This window comes from Maniola jurtina, chromosome 25 (genome assembly GCF_905333055.1).
Source record: "Maniola jurtina chromosome 25, ilManJurt1.1, whole genome shotgun sequence".
Classification (NCBI taxonomy): Eukaryota; Metazoa; Arthropoda; class Insecta; order Lepidoptera; family Nymphalidae; genus Maniola; species Maniola jurtina.
The window spans coordinates 1,086,757-1,105,852 of NC_060053.1; the positions used below are offsets into that span (position 1 = coordinate 1,086,757).

The window sequence follows — 19,096 nt, forward strand, 5'->3', positions numbered from 1 at the left end:
CATCGTACAAGATATTTTGAATATTTTTATGTGCAACACAAGCAAGTTAATGACATCAGCGCCATCTATATGTGATTTAGTAATTTTTTTTAACACATTTGAATTTTTTTTGTGATGTAACCACAAATACTCTGTCTTCGGATGTATTCCTTTACTTAAGCTATAAGACCTACCTACCACATGATTCTAGGTCAACGGGAAGTACCCTATAGGTTTTCTTGACAGACACGACTGACGGACAGACAACAAAGTGGTCCTTTAAGGGTTCCGTTTTTCCTTTTGAGGTATGGAACCTTAAAAACATTTGAAATTCAATTCGAATACATAGTTTTTTTTTGTGAATGTGAATCGTTGGTAACTCAAATGGTTAACGTCCACTGAGTTTTTTGTCTTTGTATGGAATTACGTAACAAAGAAAGCCCCATGAGTACTTCTCTCCGTGGATAAAGTAAAGTATGGCAAATGAAAGTAGAGACTCGAAAAGCGTTAACTCCCATCCTGTAAGAAAAATAAGAATTCGAAATTGAAGTTACTCAGTTTTTATGATGTAATGTAAGTGTAAGTAATTGAATGTATTATTTATTTATTTCATATTCAAATTAATCGATCTGTTAACTTTGTCTTTATCTTGTTGAAGTTTTTTGTTGAAATTAACTTTTTTATAAATAATAGTGTAATAATTATCTTAGGAATTCTCTCGGGAGTAAATTTTGTGATATTGAAATTAATATACTTACTTAAAAAGTTTCTGAATGCAGAATCAGCTCAGGTTTTGTTTTTATTTAGATACAGGTTAGGCCTTGACTGTAATCTCACCTGGTGGTAAGTGATGACGCAATCTAAGATGGAAGCTGGCTAACCTGGAAGGGGTATGGCAGTTTTCATTAATGCTAACTACATGGGTCTGCCAACGAAATTTAAATTTAATTTGGTTTTTCGCAATTTGAAAACTAATACGACAAAGTAGGCTTATAGCATTCTAATAGCGCCAATGGCAGTATCATCCTCACAGGTTTATATAAAAATCTTACTTGAAAGTGTTCAGTTTAAGAAATTAAACAAAATAATGAGTTTGATGTGAGTTACTCACAAATTAGTCGATATTCTGACTAATTTCTTAAACTAGACACTTTCAAGTAAAGATTTTCATATAAACCTGTGGAGATGATACTGCCATCGGCGCAATTAGAATGCCATAAGCCTACTTTGTCGTATTAGTTTACAAATTGCGAAAAACCAAATTAAATTTGAATTTCGTGGTTAGACCCGTTTAGTGCGCCAAACTCATACTCCTTTGGTTTCTATACGGCATCGTACCGGAACGTTAAATCGCTTGGTTTGGTAGACCAGTAATTGCCTCATGGCGAGGCGTGCTTCTGCTTGAGGCACGCCTCGCCATGAGGCAATATCCCGAGCCACAATTCGTTTTTAGGGTTCCGTTTCTCCAAAGAAACAAGAAATCTAGTCAAATGTAAATATGTAATATATAACTCCTGTCAATAGTATAAAAGAATTGTTGTTAATTTTGTTCTAGATTGTAATTGTAAAAGTAGACAATAAAAAAAAGTACATTCATTTGTTTTAGTTTTATTTATCAAAAAGTCGATATTTACAATAATATTACTACATTGCATAGATAACACATAATAAGAGACAAAATATACAAAAATATGGAAAAGAATTTGGTATCACTGGCCTCATTTCTTAACAAATAACATTTTTAGAAAATATGGGGAATCTAATTAAATGTATGATTATATTATTTCCTCGCAAAGTTGTACAGAAGTATTTACCTAATAAAAACTTAGAAAGTTTTTTTTTCTTATTTACTTACTCAAAATAAATACTATTCCAAGTCCATTATCATTGCTAAGTCGTTGGTACAAATAATTTACTTTAAAAATAGAAAATTGCCTAAGTAAGTAGGTAAAAGTGAAAATTTCGAAATAAAAAAAATGGCAAGTATAAATATTTTTCAATTTGAGAAGACCATAGGCAAAAAGGGACGGCGCAAACCTTGGGGTCTAAAACTGAGACCTATAGAGTTAAGTTTCAGTTAAAACGAGACAGATTTATGCCAGTTCTATAACACTGTCTCGTTTTAACAGTGTCTGAATCTCAGCCTAAGAAGTCTACAAGAGTCATGACAATCAATTTTAAGTTTTATGTACTACTTAATAGGGTCCATTTTCGTACTGGTTACTGCTGTAAGCCTGGCTGTTTCTGTCGTAGCCTACGCTTGCGCGGCGCCCTGTGTCTTCGTACGAGATTCGTGGTTTGTATCCATCTTGGTCAGCCTCGTATTGTACCGTCTGCAAAAAATTGATACTTGGGTAAAAAATATTTTTAAGGAGTTACTCACTTGGTAGGCAGGTAATTAGACTAAAAATCCAATAAGTCTGCCAATCCATACTTGGCCAGCGTAGTGGACTATGGCCTAAGTCCTTCTCATACTGAGAGGAGACCTGTTCTCAGTAGTGGGCCGGCGGTGGGTTGCTCATGATGATGAAGACTAACTTTTTAGAGCTATGTAGGTAGGTACCTACGTCAAATTAATATCAGAGTTGAAATTTTCACAGAATACATTATACTTTCTATTGCCGCTATTATTGGCGTCACTCAGAAAAGCAGGTATTATTTAAATATTTTTATCGAATTATTGGAATGTCCTCTCCAAAACCAACACAAAAAAACACAAGTTTAATGTGTAAGGTTATCCGAGAGTTTTAATCTAAACAAACTAATGCCAAAATAAATAATTTAATTGGAGCGTGATTGCTATCACAACATCTAATTATTCAGTTCACAATCCAAATACCGAAAATATGCGATATCGCTCCGAATCTCAGAAGGAGACTAAACTAAAACCTTCGAAACACCCGTATTTATGCAAGTTCAATCTTGTTGGCCTCCTAGCAACAGATTGTATGACATCGAATGAGCGAAATATCGATTTTATCAAACTACCTGCATTAGATAAATTAATAATTTTATATTATTTTTGACAACTCAAATCAATTTTTAAAAATAACCTTACACTATATAGCAACAAATAATAAGGACTTCGTCTGTGTTGGTGTTAGCTGGCGGGCGTGCTCTGCCTCTTTGGAGTGTTTTTTTTTTTGTTAAAACTGACTAGAAAGCGCTCTAAGGGGGTGCCGTGTGTATGTCGGCGAGCGCCGGCACAGACGGGGTCCACACTTGTATAGTTTACAAATAACTACAAACTTGACATTGGCTAATCTTTGTAAAGCCAAACGAGAGAGAGAGAAACAAATAATAAAAATTTCAAAATGGCCGCCATGAAAATCAAAAAAATTAGTGTTATTAATTCGTGTGCGAAGGTACAGAACCCTTCATGTGCGAATCTGACTTGCACTTGACAGATTTTTTGAAATCAAATGACCAAACAATTTCATATTATCAAGAACTCACTTAACTACCTAGGTACTAAGAAGCCAAGCAAACTATTTAGGACTTCGAACATTTTTGGAAATCTACTGTACACATAAGCTAGCAAGTGAATAACCAAATATGGTACCTATACCATTTTGAATGGTGTCCAAATCTGGGTAGATATTTTAAATTGTGATATTCCATATTAAGGATATTATAATATGCGTGCCACGACTGTTCACGAATGCCCTTCAATAGCTGAATATGACGTTTCGCCAATGGCCGACAATGTTGCAGTAGGCCCATCCCATGCCCTTCTTATTTTGAGAAGAGACTCGTGCTTCGTAGTGGGCCGGCGACGGGTAAGGATCGACTATTTTGAAGCTTTTGAAATCATACATGATAAGATAGCTTGGTCACGAGTTGTTTAACAGCTTTGATAGTTCTTATAAGTTGGGACTGATTTGGTGAAGGTGGTGATAGTAAAAAGAATAGCCGGCTGAGTTCGTTGTGAGCTCTTCTCAGTCCGGGCGTATTTAGAACACTCGTAGCTTTAGTTTTAAGTTTACGAGAATTATCACCACTCATCATTATCTAACAAATCCCAATAATTGACAATCAAAAAGTGTGCAATGGTTCCTTTTGACAGGAACTTCTCGATCTTGTCCCCCCTTCGCCATTTTACCACGGAACCGCAAGACGTCGGGCGAGTTTCCATCCTTATGTCGTCGACATTCCATCTCCACGCACGAAATGTTTTGCGTCATCATTCCTCATACGCATGGCTAAGGTTTGGAATACTTTTCCGCGATCTGTGTTTCCTATCAATTACAATCCGGGTATCTTTAAAACAAGAGTGAATAGGCATCTTCTATATAGGTAAACGCGTCCCATCTTAGGGCACATCATCACTTTGCATCAGGTGTGATTGTGGTCAAGCGCTTGCCTATAAAGAATTAAAAAAAAAACTTTAATACCTGTTTCCTTCCATCTGGTAACAGCACATAGTAAACTCCCTCAGCGCGGTCTCCCTGTCTGGACTCCCGATGACCGAAATCGTTGCCCGAATACTGATCTAGGACCATGTATTCAAAGTTGTAGTTTGCGGGTGCCTGAAAAATAAATTATTCAGAGATTAATTTTGTTCAGTTGACCGCCTGGATCAATGATGATCCAGATCAAAAATGTAGGTTACCTATATCAGCAGTCAGACTTCTTGTATTTACATTTTTAGGGTTCCGTACCTCAAAACGATAAACGGAACCCCTATAAGGTCACTTTGTTTTCTGTCTGTCTGGTCCGCCTGTCGTGTCTGTCAAGAAAACCTATAGGGTACTTCCCGTTGAACTAGAATCATGAAAGGCAGGTAGGTAGTCTCATAGTACAAGTAAAGAAAAAAATCTGAAAACCTTGAATTTATGGTCAAATCACAAAAAAATTCAACAAATAAATAAAATTAGTATTTCCAATTTTCAAAGATTACTGTACCAAGTGGGGTATCATATGAATGGGCTTTACCTGTACATTAAAGTCTAAAGAAAAGGATATTTTTATAAATTTTTATGCATTTTAGTTTTTGATCTATCGTGCAAAATGTCGGAAAAAATACCCGAGTACGGAACCCTGAGTGCGCGAGTCTGACTCGTAATTGGTCATGGTTTTGGGTCATTAATTCATTAGGCAACATACATATACAGGTCAGGAACTATTTATTACAGATACATTATAAGAACTTACTCCGTTACTACCATCATCATAGCCACTCCTGCCACCTGGTGGTAGGTATTGCCTACTTTGGCTGAATTCATTCCCCCCAAGCAAGCCTTGGCTGCCTCCTGCAAACATTACAATGGTAGGTAGGTTAATTATAAAAACCATAATACTACATAAAACTATAATTATAATATTTTTGGCTGCACGCACGAAAAACATGACTCATGCGGCGTTACCTCGCTCTGAGGCGTTCCATGTAAGGCTTGAAGTGCAAGCGAGAGCGCGGAACGAGCGACAAAGAAGCACAATCGGCCTTTGTTGTCACGTTCAACTATCGTCAGTAAACCGACTTTACAGACAACCAATTTTTTTTTACTAGACGATGCCTGCGACTTCGTCCGCGTGGATCTAGGTTTATGAAAAATCCCGTGGGAACTCTTTGATTTTCCGGGATAAAAGTTGCCTATATCAATTTCAGGGATGCAAGCTACCTCTGTACCCAAATCGGTTATACGGATGGGCCTTTGGAAATCCCGTAGGAACTATTTGATTTTCCGGGTTAAAAAGTAGTGTACATATATCCTTATATCCTTCCCCGGGATCTAAGCAGTACCAAATTTCATCAAAATCGGTTAAGCTGTTGGACCGTGAAAAGCTAGCAGACAGACAGACAGACACACTTTTGCATTTATAATGTTAGTATGGATTTTATGCACCTACTTAGGCAAACTTTATATGTAGAGTAAGTTTTTATATTTTATGACAGGTTAAGAAGACTATGCAACGGTTCGGAAAGTGTATTATACTGAGAAGAGCCGACAAGACTCGTCGTCATCAACTGCCTCTGCATTCCTCCGACTCGTTTGATGCTGTCTGTCCAATTAGTACTGGAGTCAGTTACCTATATGTATACCAGCTGTAGCACCTATTGACAGCGACAGCAAATAAAATATACGAAAATACCTCTTCCTAGTCCAGGTAATCCATATTCTTGAGAAGGTGCAGCATAAGAACCAGCTGATCCTAAAGCTTGGTTCGGCAATCCATACTGAGATGACGGTGCTTGGTACGAGGAAGATGCTTGGTTCAGGGAAGAGCGTGCTTGATACTGGGAGGAGGGGGCCTGATACTGGGAGGAGCGTGCTTGGAACTGGGAGGTGGGAGCTTGGTACTGGGAGGTTGGCGCTTGGTACGAGGAAGAGGCTGCTTGGTACTGATTTGATGATCGGGGAGGTATGTATTGGTTGGAGAGAGATTGAGATCTGGATGGAGCGCCGTAGGTTGCAGAAAGACGTCCTCTAAAAATAAATATGATTACCATTAAAAATAATAAGAGGTGTATGTAAAAATATATAAAAAAACCGGTCCAGTGCGAGTCAGATTCGGGCACTGAGGGTTCCGTACTCGGGTATTTTTTCAACATTTTGCACGAAAAATCAAAAACTATTATGCATAAAAATAAATAAAAATCTGTTTTAGAATATACAGGTAAAGCCCTTTCATATGATTTCCCACTTGGTATAGTAATCTTACTTTGAAAATTTAAACACATTTTAATTTATTTTTTTAATTATGTAACCACAAATTCGGGGTTTTCAGATTTATTCCTGTAATTGAATTGTGCTATAAGACCTATCTACCTGCCTTTCATGATTCTGGGTCTACGGGACCCTATAGGTTTCTTGACAGACAGACAGACAGACAACAAAGTGATCCTAGATAAGGGTTCTGTTTTTCCTTTTGAGGTACGGAACCCTAAAAATGGTATAGTTTTTAAAAATATACTACTATTATTATATATTATATATACTATTATTTTATGTAGAACTTTTTAAAAAATATACTGGTATACTATTATTTTATGTAGAACTTTTGTCTAGTGGGAGGTTTTGACGTCTCGTGGGAGGCTTTAGTCATGGCTAGTTACCACTCTACCGTCAAAGCCGTATCGCCAAGTGACTTAGCGTTCCGGTACGATGGTACCGGGTAAAGGTAAGATGGTAAAGGGGTAGATATGGGCGTAGTGAAAAACTGCCAAACCTCTGCCAGGTTAGCCCGCATCCATCTTAGACTGCATCATCACTTACCACTAGGTGAGATTGCAGTCAAGTGCTAACTTATATCTGAATAAATAAATAAAACAATAATTTCTTACCTGAACCCAGCACCGCTCTGCCTTTGACCACCAAATCCTGGCAAGCCGTATGCTTGCGAAGGGGAAGAACTGAAACTTTGTGGCGGAAGATATCTGGAAATAATGAACTGTAAGGTTATTTTTAAAATATTGATTTGAGTTGTCAAAAATAATATAAAATTATTAATTTACCTAATGCAGGTAGTTTGATAAAATCGATATTTGGCTCATTCGATGTCATACAATCTGTTGCTAGGAGGTCAACAAGATTGAACTTGCATAAATACGGGTGTTTCGAAGGTTTTAGTTTAGTCTCCTTCCGAGATTCGGGGCGATATCGCATATTTTCGGTTTTTGTATTGTGAACTGGATAATTAGATGTTGTGATAGCAATCACGCTCTAATTAAATTATTTATTTCGGCATTAGTTTTTTTTAGATTAAAACTCTCGGATAACCTCTACACATTGAACCTGATGTTTTTTGTGTTGGTTTGAGAGGACATTCCAATAATTCGATAAAAATATTTAAATAATACCTGCTTTTCTGAGTGACGCCAATAATTCAGAAGTGGGACGTGTCTCACGTTGTCTTAATTTCGCTTTGGTATCTTTTTGTAAACAACCCACATTTGATTAAAATTTTTATTGAGTTTGATTTGGTGATTAAAATTTTTAGTTTTTTTTTAAAAGAATTTAGTCTTTTGTGAAGTGGAAAGTAACTTGCAGTAAGTAATTCAGATTTCGTGTACATCGAATGAGAAGTTAGTCGTTTGGATTTATTATTGATTTGATATTAAAACTGATAGTTCGGCAGTTCATGGATAGGTTTTAATGATTTGACGGAGGGCAGGATAGCCCATGATTTGGATTTGACTTAGGGCAGGGAAGCCCGCGACTGACATGACAAGATTGATTAGAAACACGAGGACGTGTTAAATTCAGGACGGCCGAACTGTAAGGTTATTTTTAAAATATTGATTTGAGTTGTCAAAAATAATATAAAATTATTAATTTACCTAATGCAGGTAGTTTGATAAAATCGATATTTGGCTCATTCGATGTCATACAATCTGTTGCTAGGAGGTCAACAAGATTGAACTTGCATAAATACGGGTGTTTCGAAGGTTTTAGTTTAGTCTCCTTCCGAGATTCGGGGCGATATCGCATATTTTCGGTTTTTGTATTGTGAACTGGATAATTAGATGTTGTGATAGCAATCACGCTCTAATTAAATTATTTATTTCGGCATTAGTTTTTTTTAGATTAAAACTCTCGGATAACCTCTACACATTGAACCTGATGTTTTTTGTGTTGGTTTGAGAGGACATTCCAATAATTCGATAAAAATATTTAAATAATACCTGCTTTTCTGAGTGACGCCAATAGTATAGATTAATAGAAATATTTACTTTTTGTTTAAAAGCGAATCTTTGAAGCGATCTCTGCCAGGCAACTAGGTTGAGGAAGATTCAATGACTAGTGAGAAAGGTATTGTCAAAAATAATTAACTAAATAAATTGATACAAATTAAAAATAATAACCTGTTATCAATAGGAGGTTCTGCTAACGTCGAAACCACAAGCAAGAGGAACACCAAAAGACCCTGAAAAAAGTAATAAAATTAGAAACGATCAGAGAAGGTTTACTTGTTTAAATATATATCTAGGTACATAATATACCCGTGTATAAAGAGCGTTAATCCTCCTTTATCCTTACTAATATAAATAATGCCAAGTGTGTCTGTCTGTTTTTTCTCACGGCTCATACGTGTAACCGATTTTGACAAAACAATAATTTTATCACAGAGTTAACTTGCACGGTGCAACCTCTTACCTCGGAAACGGGAAAATTAAATAGTACAAGTGTAAGTAAATTAAAAATTTAAAAACCCCCGACACAAAAACCTCTATAAGAAAACTAGAAAAGAGCTGATAACTTTCAAACCTCTGAACCGATTTTCTTCAGTTATAGACTTATAGCTAACACTCTCGATCAAGCCACCTTTCAAACAAAAAAAAAAACTAAATTAAAATCGGTTCATTCGTATAGGAGCTACGATGCCACAGACAGATACACAGATACACAGACACACAGATACACAGATACACACGTCAAACTTATAACACTCCTTTTTTTGGGTCGGGGGTTAAAAACGACCATTTGCATTCCGGAGACGAAACTAGTCTGTTTATTGATTTGTTGGTTTGTCCTTCAATCACGTCGCAACGGAGCAATGCATCAACGTGATTTTTTGCATGTCTAGTCAAAAACCTGGAGAGTAATTTTATCCCGGGAGATGAAAGAGTTCCCACGGGATTATTTGAAAACCTAAATCCATGTGCACGAAGCCGCAGGCATCATCTAATACCTGTACATAAGTCACTTAACCTTAGTAAATAAATATATTAGAGCCTCGATAGCTCAACGGTTGAGGAGAGCTCAACGGTTGAGGAGCGGACCCGAAAGTTCGGCGGTTCAAACCCCACCCGTTGCACTATTGTCGTACCCACTCCTGGTACAAGCTTTACGTTTAATTGGAGGGGAAAGGGGAGTATTAGTCATGATTAGCATGGCTAATATTCTTTTTAATAAAAAAAAAATTACCTTCATTTTGTCCTATTTCTTCTTATCTTCTGTTCCCTTGTATCTTCAGAAATGCACTGTTTATCTAAGTATTGACATACAAGCTATAAGAAGACGGTGGTGTCAATTTGGAGGATGGTATTCGAGTGATGGTGAATCTCCAAACAAGGCTATATATAGAGACATAGGCTACAGCATCCTGAACGCACGTGAGATGATTTTGCGAGAGATGGGCCTTGCGACCTGTGAGGCGACCGCCAATATGCTCTACTTACAATTAAATTACACAGTTTACTTTTTTTTATTTAAATTATTATTACTTAAGCTTAATACCTTAAGCGAGTAGTTCAACGATGCCATCTTGTGCCATGTGGGTGCAGGAAGTTTTTTCGATTATTATTAAGTAATTATTAAAAACTACTAACCTACTAACAAGATGAATAAATGAATTTTCTTTCTTTCTTTCTTTCTTTCTTTCTTTCTTTCTTTCAACGATCTCCCTGGCGCAGTGGTTAGCACTGTGGTCTTACATATTAGTGGAGGGAGGCCCGGATTCGATTCCCGGTAGGGATTTGGAATTTTATAATTTGTAAATCTCTGGTTTGGTGCGAGGCTTCGGCCGCGGCTAGTTACCATCTGGATTTTCAACGCGTAAATAGCCAAGGATATGGAGGCTTATGCGGTAGTTTATTTTAATAATAATATAATTAAACTGCAATAGTATGGCGTTAGCGGCGATAGTACCTATATCCAACATAAAATCTAGACAAAAAACGAAATAATGCCTGATTATCTACAGGAAAAATATGTATGAAAATTTTTCATGCTAGCTCTGCTACAAGTCCTTCAGGAATACCAATTCCCACGCGTTGTCATAAAAAGAAAGAAAAAACGTTTTATTTTAAAGTTGTGTGACACATCACCGGTTAGTTATACCGGGTTTGGGTTTATCCCGGCGTCTCTAACACTTGAGCATGAAAGCCCAAAGGCCTCAAGCAGAAGAAGCGCTGGAGTAAACACAGAACCATAGAGAGTGCAGAACATGCAACAGTAATGTCGCCGTCTTTTTATTAATCACTAGCCAATGCCCGCGAGTTCGCCCGCGTGGATTTAGGTTTTCTGAAATCCCGTGGGAACTCTTTAATTTTCCGGGATAAAAAGTAGCCTATGTGCTAATCCAGGATATTATCTATCTCCATTCTAAATTTCAGCCAAATCCGTTCAGTAGTTTTTGCGTGAAGGAGTAACAAACATACACACACACACACACACATACAAACTTACGCCTTTATAATATTAGTGTGATGTGATTTCATTTAGGCGGGAAATTATTCATGCTGGATTTACAAGTGTTGAAATATCTAAACAGTAGAGCATACTAGCTTGCGATGGCAGCGTAATCACCTAAGGCGGTGAGCGAGGCGTGCTCCAGTTAAAGCCTTCGATTGATATTACAGGCGAGCTTTATCACTTAGCTATGTACCTATCAATTTGTACCTACCTAATTATAATGTCCTCCCGACCGAATTTCGGCCAAGGCGACCAATCTCCATAGAGATTTATTTATATTTTTTATTCAGATTCAAGTTAGCCCTTGACTGTAATCTCATTTGGTGGTAAGTGATGATGCAGTCTAAGATGGAAGCGGGCTAACCTGGGAGGGGTATGGCAGTTTTTATTAAACTCATACCCCTTTGGTTTTTACACGGCATCGTACCGGAACGCTAAATTGCTTGGCGGCACGGCTTTACTGGTAGGGTGGTAATTAGCCACGGCCGAAGCTTCTCACCAGACCAGATAAGAAATTCAGAAATTAAAAAATTCCAAACCCCTGCCAGGAATCGAACTCAGCACCTCCCACTAATAAGACCACAGAGGTTACCACTACGCCAGGGAGACCGTCAAAAATCTATAACCTAATTATTATCTCCTCCCGACCGAATTTCGGCTACGGTGGCCAATCTCCATAGAGATTAGCCAACTGTGCGGGAGATATTATTATAGTGCATAATAATTAATGTGTGCGTGAACACAGGTAAACTCTCTATTCCCTCACTCTCATAGCCCGATGGGACGGAAATCCGACACGACCGGAGAGAGATTAGGCACAAGACCGACAGCTTTACGTGCTCTCGGAGGTACGGAGGTGCCAGACCGCCAGCTTCCTAGGTAACTGCGAGCTAGTAGGTGCAGAGGATTTCTTGAAGAATTCAATGCCTAACTATTTTTTCGCCCGACTCGGGAATCGAACCCACGACCTCGTTAGCTGCAGTTGAACATGCTAACCACTAGATCATACTCAAAGGTAGATATTTCCGTGTCTCCAGAGAAAAAAAGGAATCCTAGGATCGCTTAGTATTTGTCTGTCTGTAATGTCAAGACCCGTCATGAGAATCAAAACCGTTTTACCGTTGGGTACGTTCTATTACCCAAGAATCATGTTTGGCAGGCAGCAATGTCACAAATAAAGGGGAAAATCCGAAAACCCTATCTTTGTTGTATATCACAAAAAGTGTTAGTTTGTTTTTACAATACAATGTTACAGACCTTGCAAAGTCAAAGTGCGGTCTATAGATTTCAACCTTAGATTGAGAAGGGTTTAATAGGCCATAGTCGGCCACGCTGGCTAAGTGAGAATTGGCAGACTTCACACCTATATGTATTTGAAAATATTATGGAGAATTCTCAGGCATTCTGGCTTCTTCACGATGTTTTCCTTCATCGTTAACCTCCGTTCACCGTAAAACCTAGCGAATTTTTTAAAGCGCAGAGACCTTCTCAGAGAGAGAGAGAGAAGCGAAGATAGAGATAGAGGGAGAGAGAAAGAGAAGCGCAGAGAGAGAGAGAGAAAGATACAGGCGCGTGCCCGGGATCGAACCCCCGACCTTCCGTATAGGAGGCTGACGTCTTGTAACCATTAGGCTATTACTGCTTGATTACAAATACTTATACTTACAAATAATTTTAAAATTATAATAATTATTCTTTCTAATCAACAATCTTGGATGAATTAAAGACTAATGTAGATCATAATCTAGTAACCTAATCAAGTGGGTATAGAAATATTTTGAAGAGGTGTTATTAAGTCTTCCCAAACAATAAACTTGTAAATTATTGAAGAATAAATCGATATAGGGATGTGCGAATTTAATAATTACAATTTATCGATAAGGATTAGACAATTTCTATCCGGCATTCCGAACTAGTGCTTCATGTATTTTGACGATTCACAAGTGCTTGTAAAAGATTAATTGAATAAAAAATATTTTTTAAAATTTAAGTATCACACTAATATTATAAAGGAGAAAGTTTGTATGTGTGTGTGTGTGTGTCTATGTTTGTTACTCCTTCACGCAAAAACTACTGGACGGATTGGGCTGAAATTTGGAATGGAGATAGATTATACCTGGATTAGCACATAGGCTACTTTTTATTCCGGAAAATCAAAGAGTTCTCACGGGAATTTTAAAAAACCTACATCCACGCGAACGAAGTCGCGGGCATCAGCTAGTTTTTAATATTTGTGAAAATCCGTATTATTACTTTCTGAATTAAATAATTCATTTTTTAAATTAATTAATTAATTAATCTATGGATAGTAGCTATCTATCCTTTTCCCTCCAGCTACCGTAGCTAACTGTATCGGATTTGAGTCCACCACCATTGAGGCTTTTTAGTTTTTACTATCGCTTGTTAGAAAACAAGCTGTGCCTTGTTAAACTACAAATAAATGACTTGTTATGAGTGACTCATTTTTCAACGCACCATTAAATGGTTAGGAACTTGAAAAACTGTGATTTTCTTTTCAAGGACTGAAGCAGGCACCTACTAAGACAGGGTTTTTGGAAATTCCACTTCACATTCATTCATTTCAATCACACTTATATATTTTTATTTTTAAATTGTTTAGTTAGTAAATAAGTAATGAAATAATCGATAATTGCAGAACATCACTATGATGTTGTAACCGCACGCGCATGTTATGACAATCAGCAAGGTAACGACTGCCCGATTTATCGATGAGATCGATTCGGAGCAAGGTCGACTGCGATAGCCATCGGATGGATGAGAGCTTTTTAATTTAGGTACCTAATCAATAATTATAATTATGTTAGTTTATATAATTAACTAGCATATGCCTGCGACTTCGTCCTAGACGCATGCGCATGAAGGTTCCGTTATGTGGAAAATCACAAATTTTCAGAAGACTATTAAAATTAAATTTTTTGAAAAAAAAAAAATAGCTTTACGTTTAGATCAAAATCATAATATAGCTAAAAAGGTTATCTCTGGGACTACCACAATCGCTAAAGAATAGGGTTTTGCCTTGGTATTGCATGAAAATTGTAAAAAACTACTTACATGGCGGATTTTGCGTGCGCAATGACGAAATTTCAAACCCCTATTTTACCTCCTTAGGGGTTAAATTAGTATAAATCCTCGTTTAGAGGATGTTTACATCGAAATAGCCTAGCACCCATTGATGGGGATTGCCATTCTGAAAGGAGAGCCGTTCTCAGTAGTGGGCCGGCGTTGGGTTGATCATGATGATATGAGATATCATAATATACATATAACACTGCTGTCGGCCGGTTGTCGGTTGCTCAATCTTGAGTCGTGATGTGTCTAGGTGCGCTGCAAATAGCGATTAATTATTTTATATACGCCACAAGGCATAAGTGTACAGCGATTTTGTTAACAAGTGTAAATTAAAAATTTATAACACCCCCGACAATTGAAGGTAATTATTATATTTAATAATTTTCAAACGGCTGAACCGATTTTCTTGGATTATAACTAAGAACACTCTCGATCAAGCCACCTTTCAAACAAAAAAAAAAAACAAAATTAAAATTGGTTCATTAATTTAGGAGCTACGATCCCACAGACAGATACACAGATACACACGTCCAACTTATAACATCCCTCTTTTTGGGTCGGGGGTTAAAAACTAGCAGACGCTGTCCATATACGACCAAGCAAGTTTGCATTGCAGCGCACTCAAAGCGGGCGGCGTCCAGTCAACTGATAGCCATAGACCGTCAATCAATGGACCGCTTCAATTCCGCTGCAAACTTGATCGGTAAACTTGAGCGTGTATGGCCAGCGTGATCCGTCTGGCTTCGTTCGCTTAGAAGTAAGAAAAATCTTACTTCTGGATAAAGTATCTTTTTAATAGTGTAAGAATTATTAAAATCGGTTTAATTCAGTTTCAGTGTTTTTCAAGAGGCGACGCAGCAGTGCTTTGCTCCACACAAATCATATAAATTATATTTGCCGCGCCGCGTTGCGCAGCTTAGCTCAAGTGTTAGTCGGGCGGGTTTCCATCCTTATGTCGTCGACATCCCATCTACACGCACGAAACGTTTTGCGTCATCATTCCTGATACGCATGGCTAAGGTTTGGAATACATACATCCATGATCTGTGTTTCCTACCAATTACAATCCGGGTATCTTTAAAACAAGAGTGAATAGGCATCTTCTAGATAAACGCGTCCCATCTTAGACCACATCATCACTTTCCATCACGTGTGATTGTGGTCAAGCGTTTGCCATAGTGAATAAAAAAAAGTGCATTGAAACCTTTAAGGCGATTGGTCGTGCCCGCTACCGCGCTTGCACCGGCGTTTCGTCGTGTAAAGTGAAAACCACTTATGCCTTGTACCACACCCGAAACACCTACACAACGCAATTTTCCCAATGCACGAATTAGCTATCGGCTCAACGCTCCAAATTCATATCTAATGATAGCGGCATCGAAGCGTGCGCACATTTGCATTCCCAATAATATACTAGTACCTATTTACCTACCTATTTTAATCTCTGGTGAAGTGGGTGGTGGTGGGTTTATAAATGGTAGGTTTCGGATTCAAAGCCTACTAAAAACTAGCAAATGTCCGTGACTTCGTCCGCGTGGACTACGCATATATCAACCCCCCTATTTTATCATCATAGGGGTTGAATTTTCAAAAAACCCCTTTCTTAGCGGATGTCTATGTCATAATTTTTATCTGCATGCCAAATAGTATCCCGGACATGGATAGATGAATGGATGGCTAAGTACTTTATTCCAGACTAGCGACCCGCCCCGGCTTCGCACGGGTGGACACTACCACGAAAAATCCTATCTATTTTCCGGGATAAAATATAGCCTATACGGATTCGGAAGAATCCCTCTAAGTAATGGTAAAAGAAATTTTGAAATCGGTCCAGTAGTTTTTGAGCCTATTCAATACAAACATACAAAAATACAAAAATACAAAGGTTTCCTCTTTATAATATTAGTATAGATAATTGAAGAGTTCTAGATAGGATTAAAAAAATCTAGGTAGATGAAGTTGTGACATCATATATTTGGTACAGAGATAGCTTGCTTTGAAGGCCTCCCTGTCGCAGTAGTAAGCGCTGTGTTCCTATTATAAGCCTCAATAGCTCAACGGTTGAGGAGCGAACTGAAATCCGAAAGGTCGCCGGTTCAAACCCCACCCGTTGCACTATTGTCGTACCCACTCCTAGCACAAGCTTTACGCTTAGTTGGAGGGGAAAGGGGAATGTTATTCATGATTAAAAATGATTAAAATGGCTATTAGTGGGAGGTCCCGGCTTCGATTCCCGGCAGGAGTTTAGAATCTCATAATTTCTCTGCTCTAGTCTGGTGGAAGGCTTCGGCCGTGGCTAGTTACTACCTTACCGGCAAAGTGCCGCCAAGGGATTTAGCGTTCCTTGGCGAAACTGCGGGCATCATTCTAGTACTAAAATAAAAAGCCATTGGTTTTCATAGTTCTTTATTTCGATATCTATTTGAATCACAGTCTACAGTAAGTATTTTATTAGATCACAATATATTTATTATTAATATTTCATTCATTTATTTAAATAATACCGCAGTTTATAGACGTCTCTATTATAATTTAATTATTTATTTAATACAAAATACAACAAAATGGTATAAAAAATAGGCAGACTCGGTTCAGTTAGAGTGTCTTCACACGTGCGGTGTAACCGCGGCGTTTTTCGTTTGATAAAGTCAAAATCAAAGTCAAAATGATTTATTCAAAGTACGTACTATTGTACTCCTTTTGATGGTCAGAATTGTTTTAATTGTACGATATAGTGGTGATAATTAATTACGTACACTTAAAACTAAAGCTATGAGGCTTCCAAATGCGCCCAAGTCGAAAAGATAAAAGACTTTATATATAAAATGGTGTCGATTATAAAACAAGACTACAAAAAACAACAAAAAATATACTATATTCTAACGAGGCAAATTTAGAACAAATGTAACAGGGAAGACATTAACTCCCATTCCAGTTCTTACTTCTTTGGAAGTTAGTGGTCAAAAATTCATGTCAGCTTTATTTTTTTTGCATATAAAAATCATTTATTATTATTCAATATTAAATGTTTCATTGAATGCATTTACTGGTAACCTAAACATTCTGAATAAAAAAATATAAATATACAATAATAAGGCTTACTTGCACAAAACCCGTTAAACTGATTTAGTTAAATTTTGTAATTCTGTCACTTTTTGGCAAGAACTTCTTTCAACTTCACTTTTAAATAAGGATTAAAATGGTACTTTTCATATGACAGTTGACATATAAAGCCAAAATGGCGAGTGAGATTTCAAAATGTATTCACTATAATTATATAAATCAGTTTTAGTATCCTTGTGCAAGTGGGCCGAAGTTTAACGATTCAATGGAAAAATATGAAATCACTTGAGTTAAGCAATAGATAGTTTAGTCAAATTAGTTATATACTATATCATGTTTTCTATAAATAAAATCATATTTTCTATATGACCGCTGTAGTAGACATTTTTATTTTCTATTGTTTAAGATTTTAAAAATCACTTAAATAAGTAGTTGTCACTTTTCAAAACAATAATACTTATTGTTAATAACAATATAATACAAAGTAATATTACTAAAAAAGTTATACATACATTTGATACATTTTATTCGGACCAGCCGATGTTTGAAAATACATATTATATTAAGTAGTAAAATTTTATGTAGTTAACTTTTAACCGCGGCGTTTCTTGTCGCGTGTGAAGTGCTCTTACAAACTTAGTTAAACTAGCAACAGGAACTTGGTTTACTCGATGCTTTTTACTTGTCTATCCGTCTGTATCGCTCTGCTGAAAAGAAAAAAAGACTTATTTTTAAAGAACTAGACAAAAATCAAAAATGCCGAACCGTTTATCTGGGTGGGTTTAAATTTTTTTTATAACAAAAATGAACGGTGCTTATTTAGATATATGTACAAATGTTTGTTTTTCGGATTTTACATATTGAGACCTTTCAATTGATACCTCGCAAGCGAGTTCCGTACGATCGTACAAAAAATTAAAAAACAGCGTAGTAAAAATTTGCAAGTTAATGACGGACAGCGCCATCTTGATGTGATTTAGTAAACTATTTCGGGAACACAAATAATAACACACAAATATTTTTTGGCGGAACCACAAATTCACGTTTTCCGGATTTTCCTTTTACTTGTGCTATAAGACATTGCTACCTGCCATCATTATATGATTCTAGATCAACGGGAAATACTTACCCTAAGGGTTTAATTCTCCCGAATTGACAGACAGACAATCAAGTGATCCTATAAGGGTTCCTTTTTCCTTTTGAGGTACGGAACTCTAAAAGTAAGCACTTTTACTTGAACGTGTTCGAAACCGACACACGCGACAGCTCGAGATGGTAACCGCGGTTGAGATGATCCACACTCGCACATGCCCCACGCTAAGGTGCGGGTGATCGGGGCGTTCCCCGCCTTATAACCCGATTGCCATCTCGACCTGGCGCGTAGCTTTGATTCTAAGAAAAAGTGTGTCACTCACTCGAGCCGGATAGACGAAGGTTTTGACCTCCGTGCTGCCGAACAAGTTGGTGGCGCGGCAAGTGAACTCGCCCATGTCGCTCCACAGCAGCGGCGAGATCACTAGCTCGCCTGAACGAAGCACCTGGATAAGAAGAACAATCACACTAATATTATATAAAGGCAAAAGTTTATATGGACTTCGTCTGTGATGGCGTTTGCTGGCGCGCGTGCTGTGCTTGGAGTGTTTGGAGTGTGTTTGGAGTGTTTTTTTTGTTAAGAGTGGCTGGTTTTTCTGTTATAGTTGGTGTTTTTTGGTGGTGGAACTGACTGGGAAGCGCTCTAAAGGGGCGCCGCGCGTATGCCGGCGGGCGCCGGTGCAGACGGAGTCCATACTTGTATAAATTCAATAACTTGAAAATATCACAAACTT

The 19,096-nt window shown here is 37.5% G+C and overlaps 2 protein-coding genes across 5 annotated transcripts in view; both read right to left on the minus strand.

The window, feature by feature from the left end:
* Positions 1–1,627: 1,627 nt before the first annotated feature.
* LOC123878074 (pro-resilin-like) lies at positions 1,628–9,965 on the minus strand. Its single transcript, XM_045925134.1, has 7 exons — positions 9,849–9,965; positions 8,786–8,847; positions 7,265–7,357; positions 6,073–6,407; positions 5,134–5,231; positions 4,374–4,508; positions 1,628–2,312 (listed from the first exon to the last, which is right to left on the minus strand). Exons 1-7 carry the CDS (start codon positions 9,852–9,854, stop codon positions 2,175–2,177), a joined length of 867 nt encoding a protein of 288 aa, XP_045781090.1. The 5' UTR covers positions 9,855–9,965; the 3' UTR covers positions 1,628–2,174.
* A 7,677-nt stretch (positions 9,966–17,642) lies between these two features.
* The window catches only part of LOC123878078 (neural/ectodermal development factor IMP-L2-like), an 82,963-nt gene continuing 81,509 nt past the window's right edge, over positions 17,643–19,096 (minus strand). For all 4 annotated transcript variants that reach the window (XM_045925142.1, XM_045925144.1, XM_045925141.1 and 1 more), the window contains exons 6-7: positions 18,686–18,808; positions 17,643–17,977 (exon numbers count right to left, since the gene is read on the minus strand). In XM_045925142.1, coding sequence (XP_045781098.1) covers positions 17,957–17,977; positions 18,686–18,808 — 144 coding nt within the window. In that variant the 3' untranslated portion in view covers positions 17,643–17,956. The remainder of the gene's footprint in view (positions 17,978–18,685; positions 18,809–19,096) is intronic.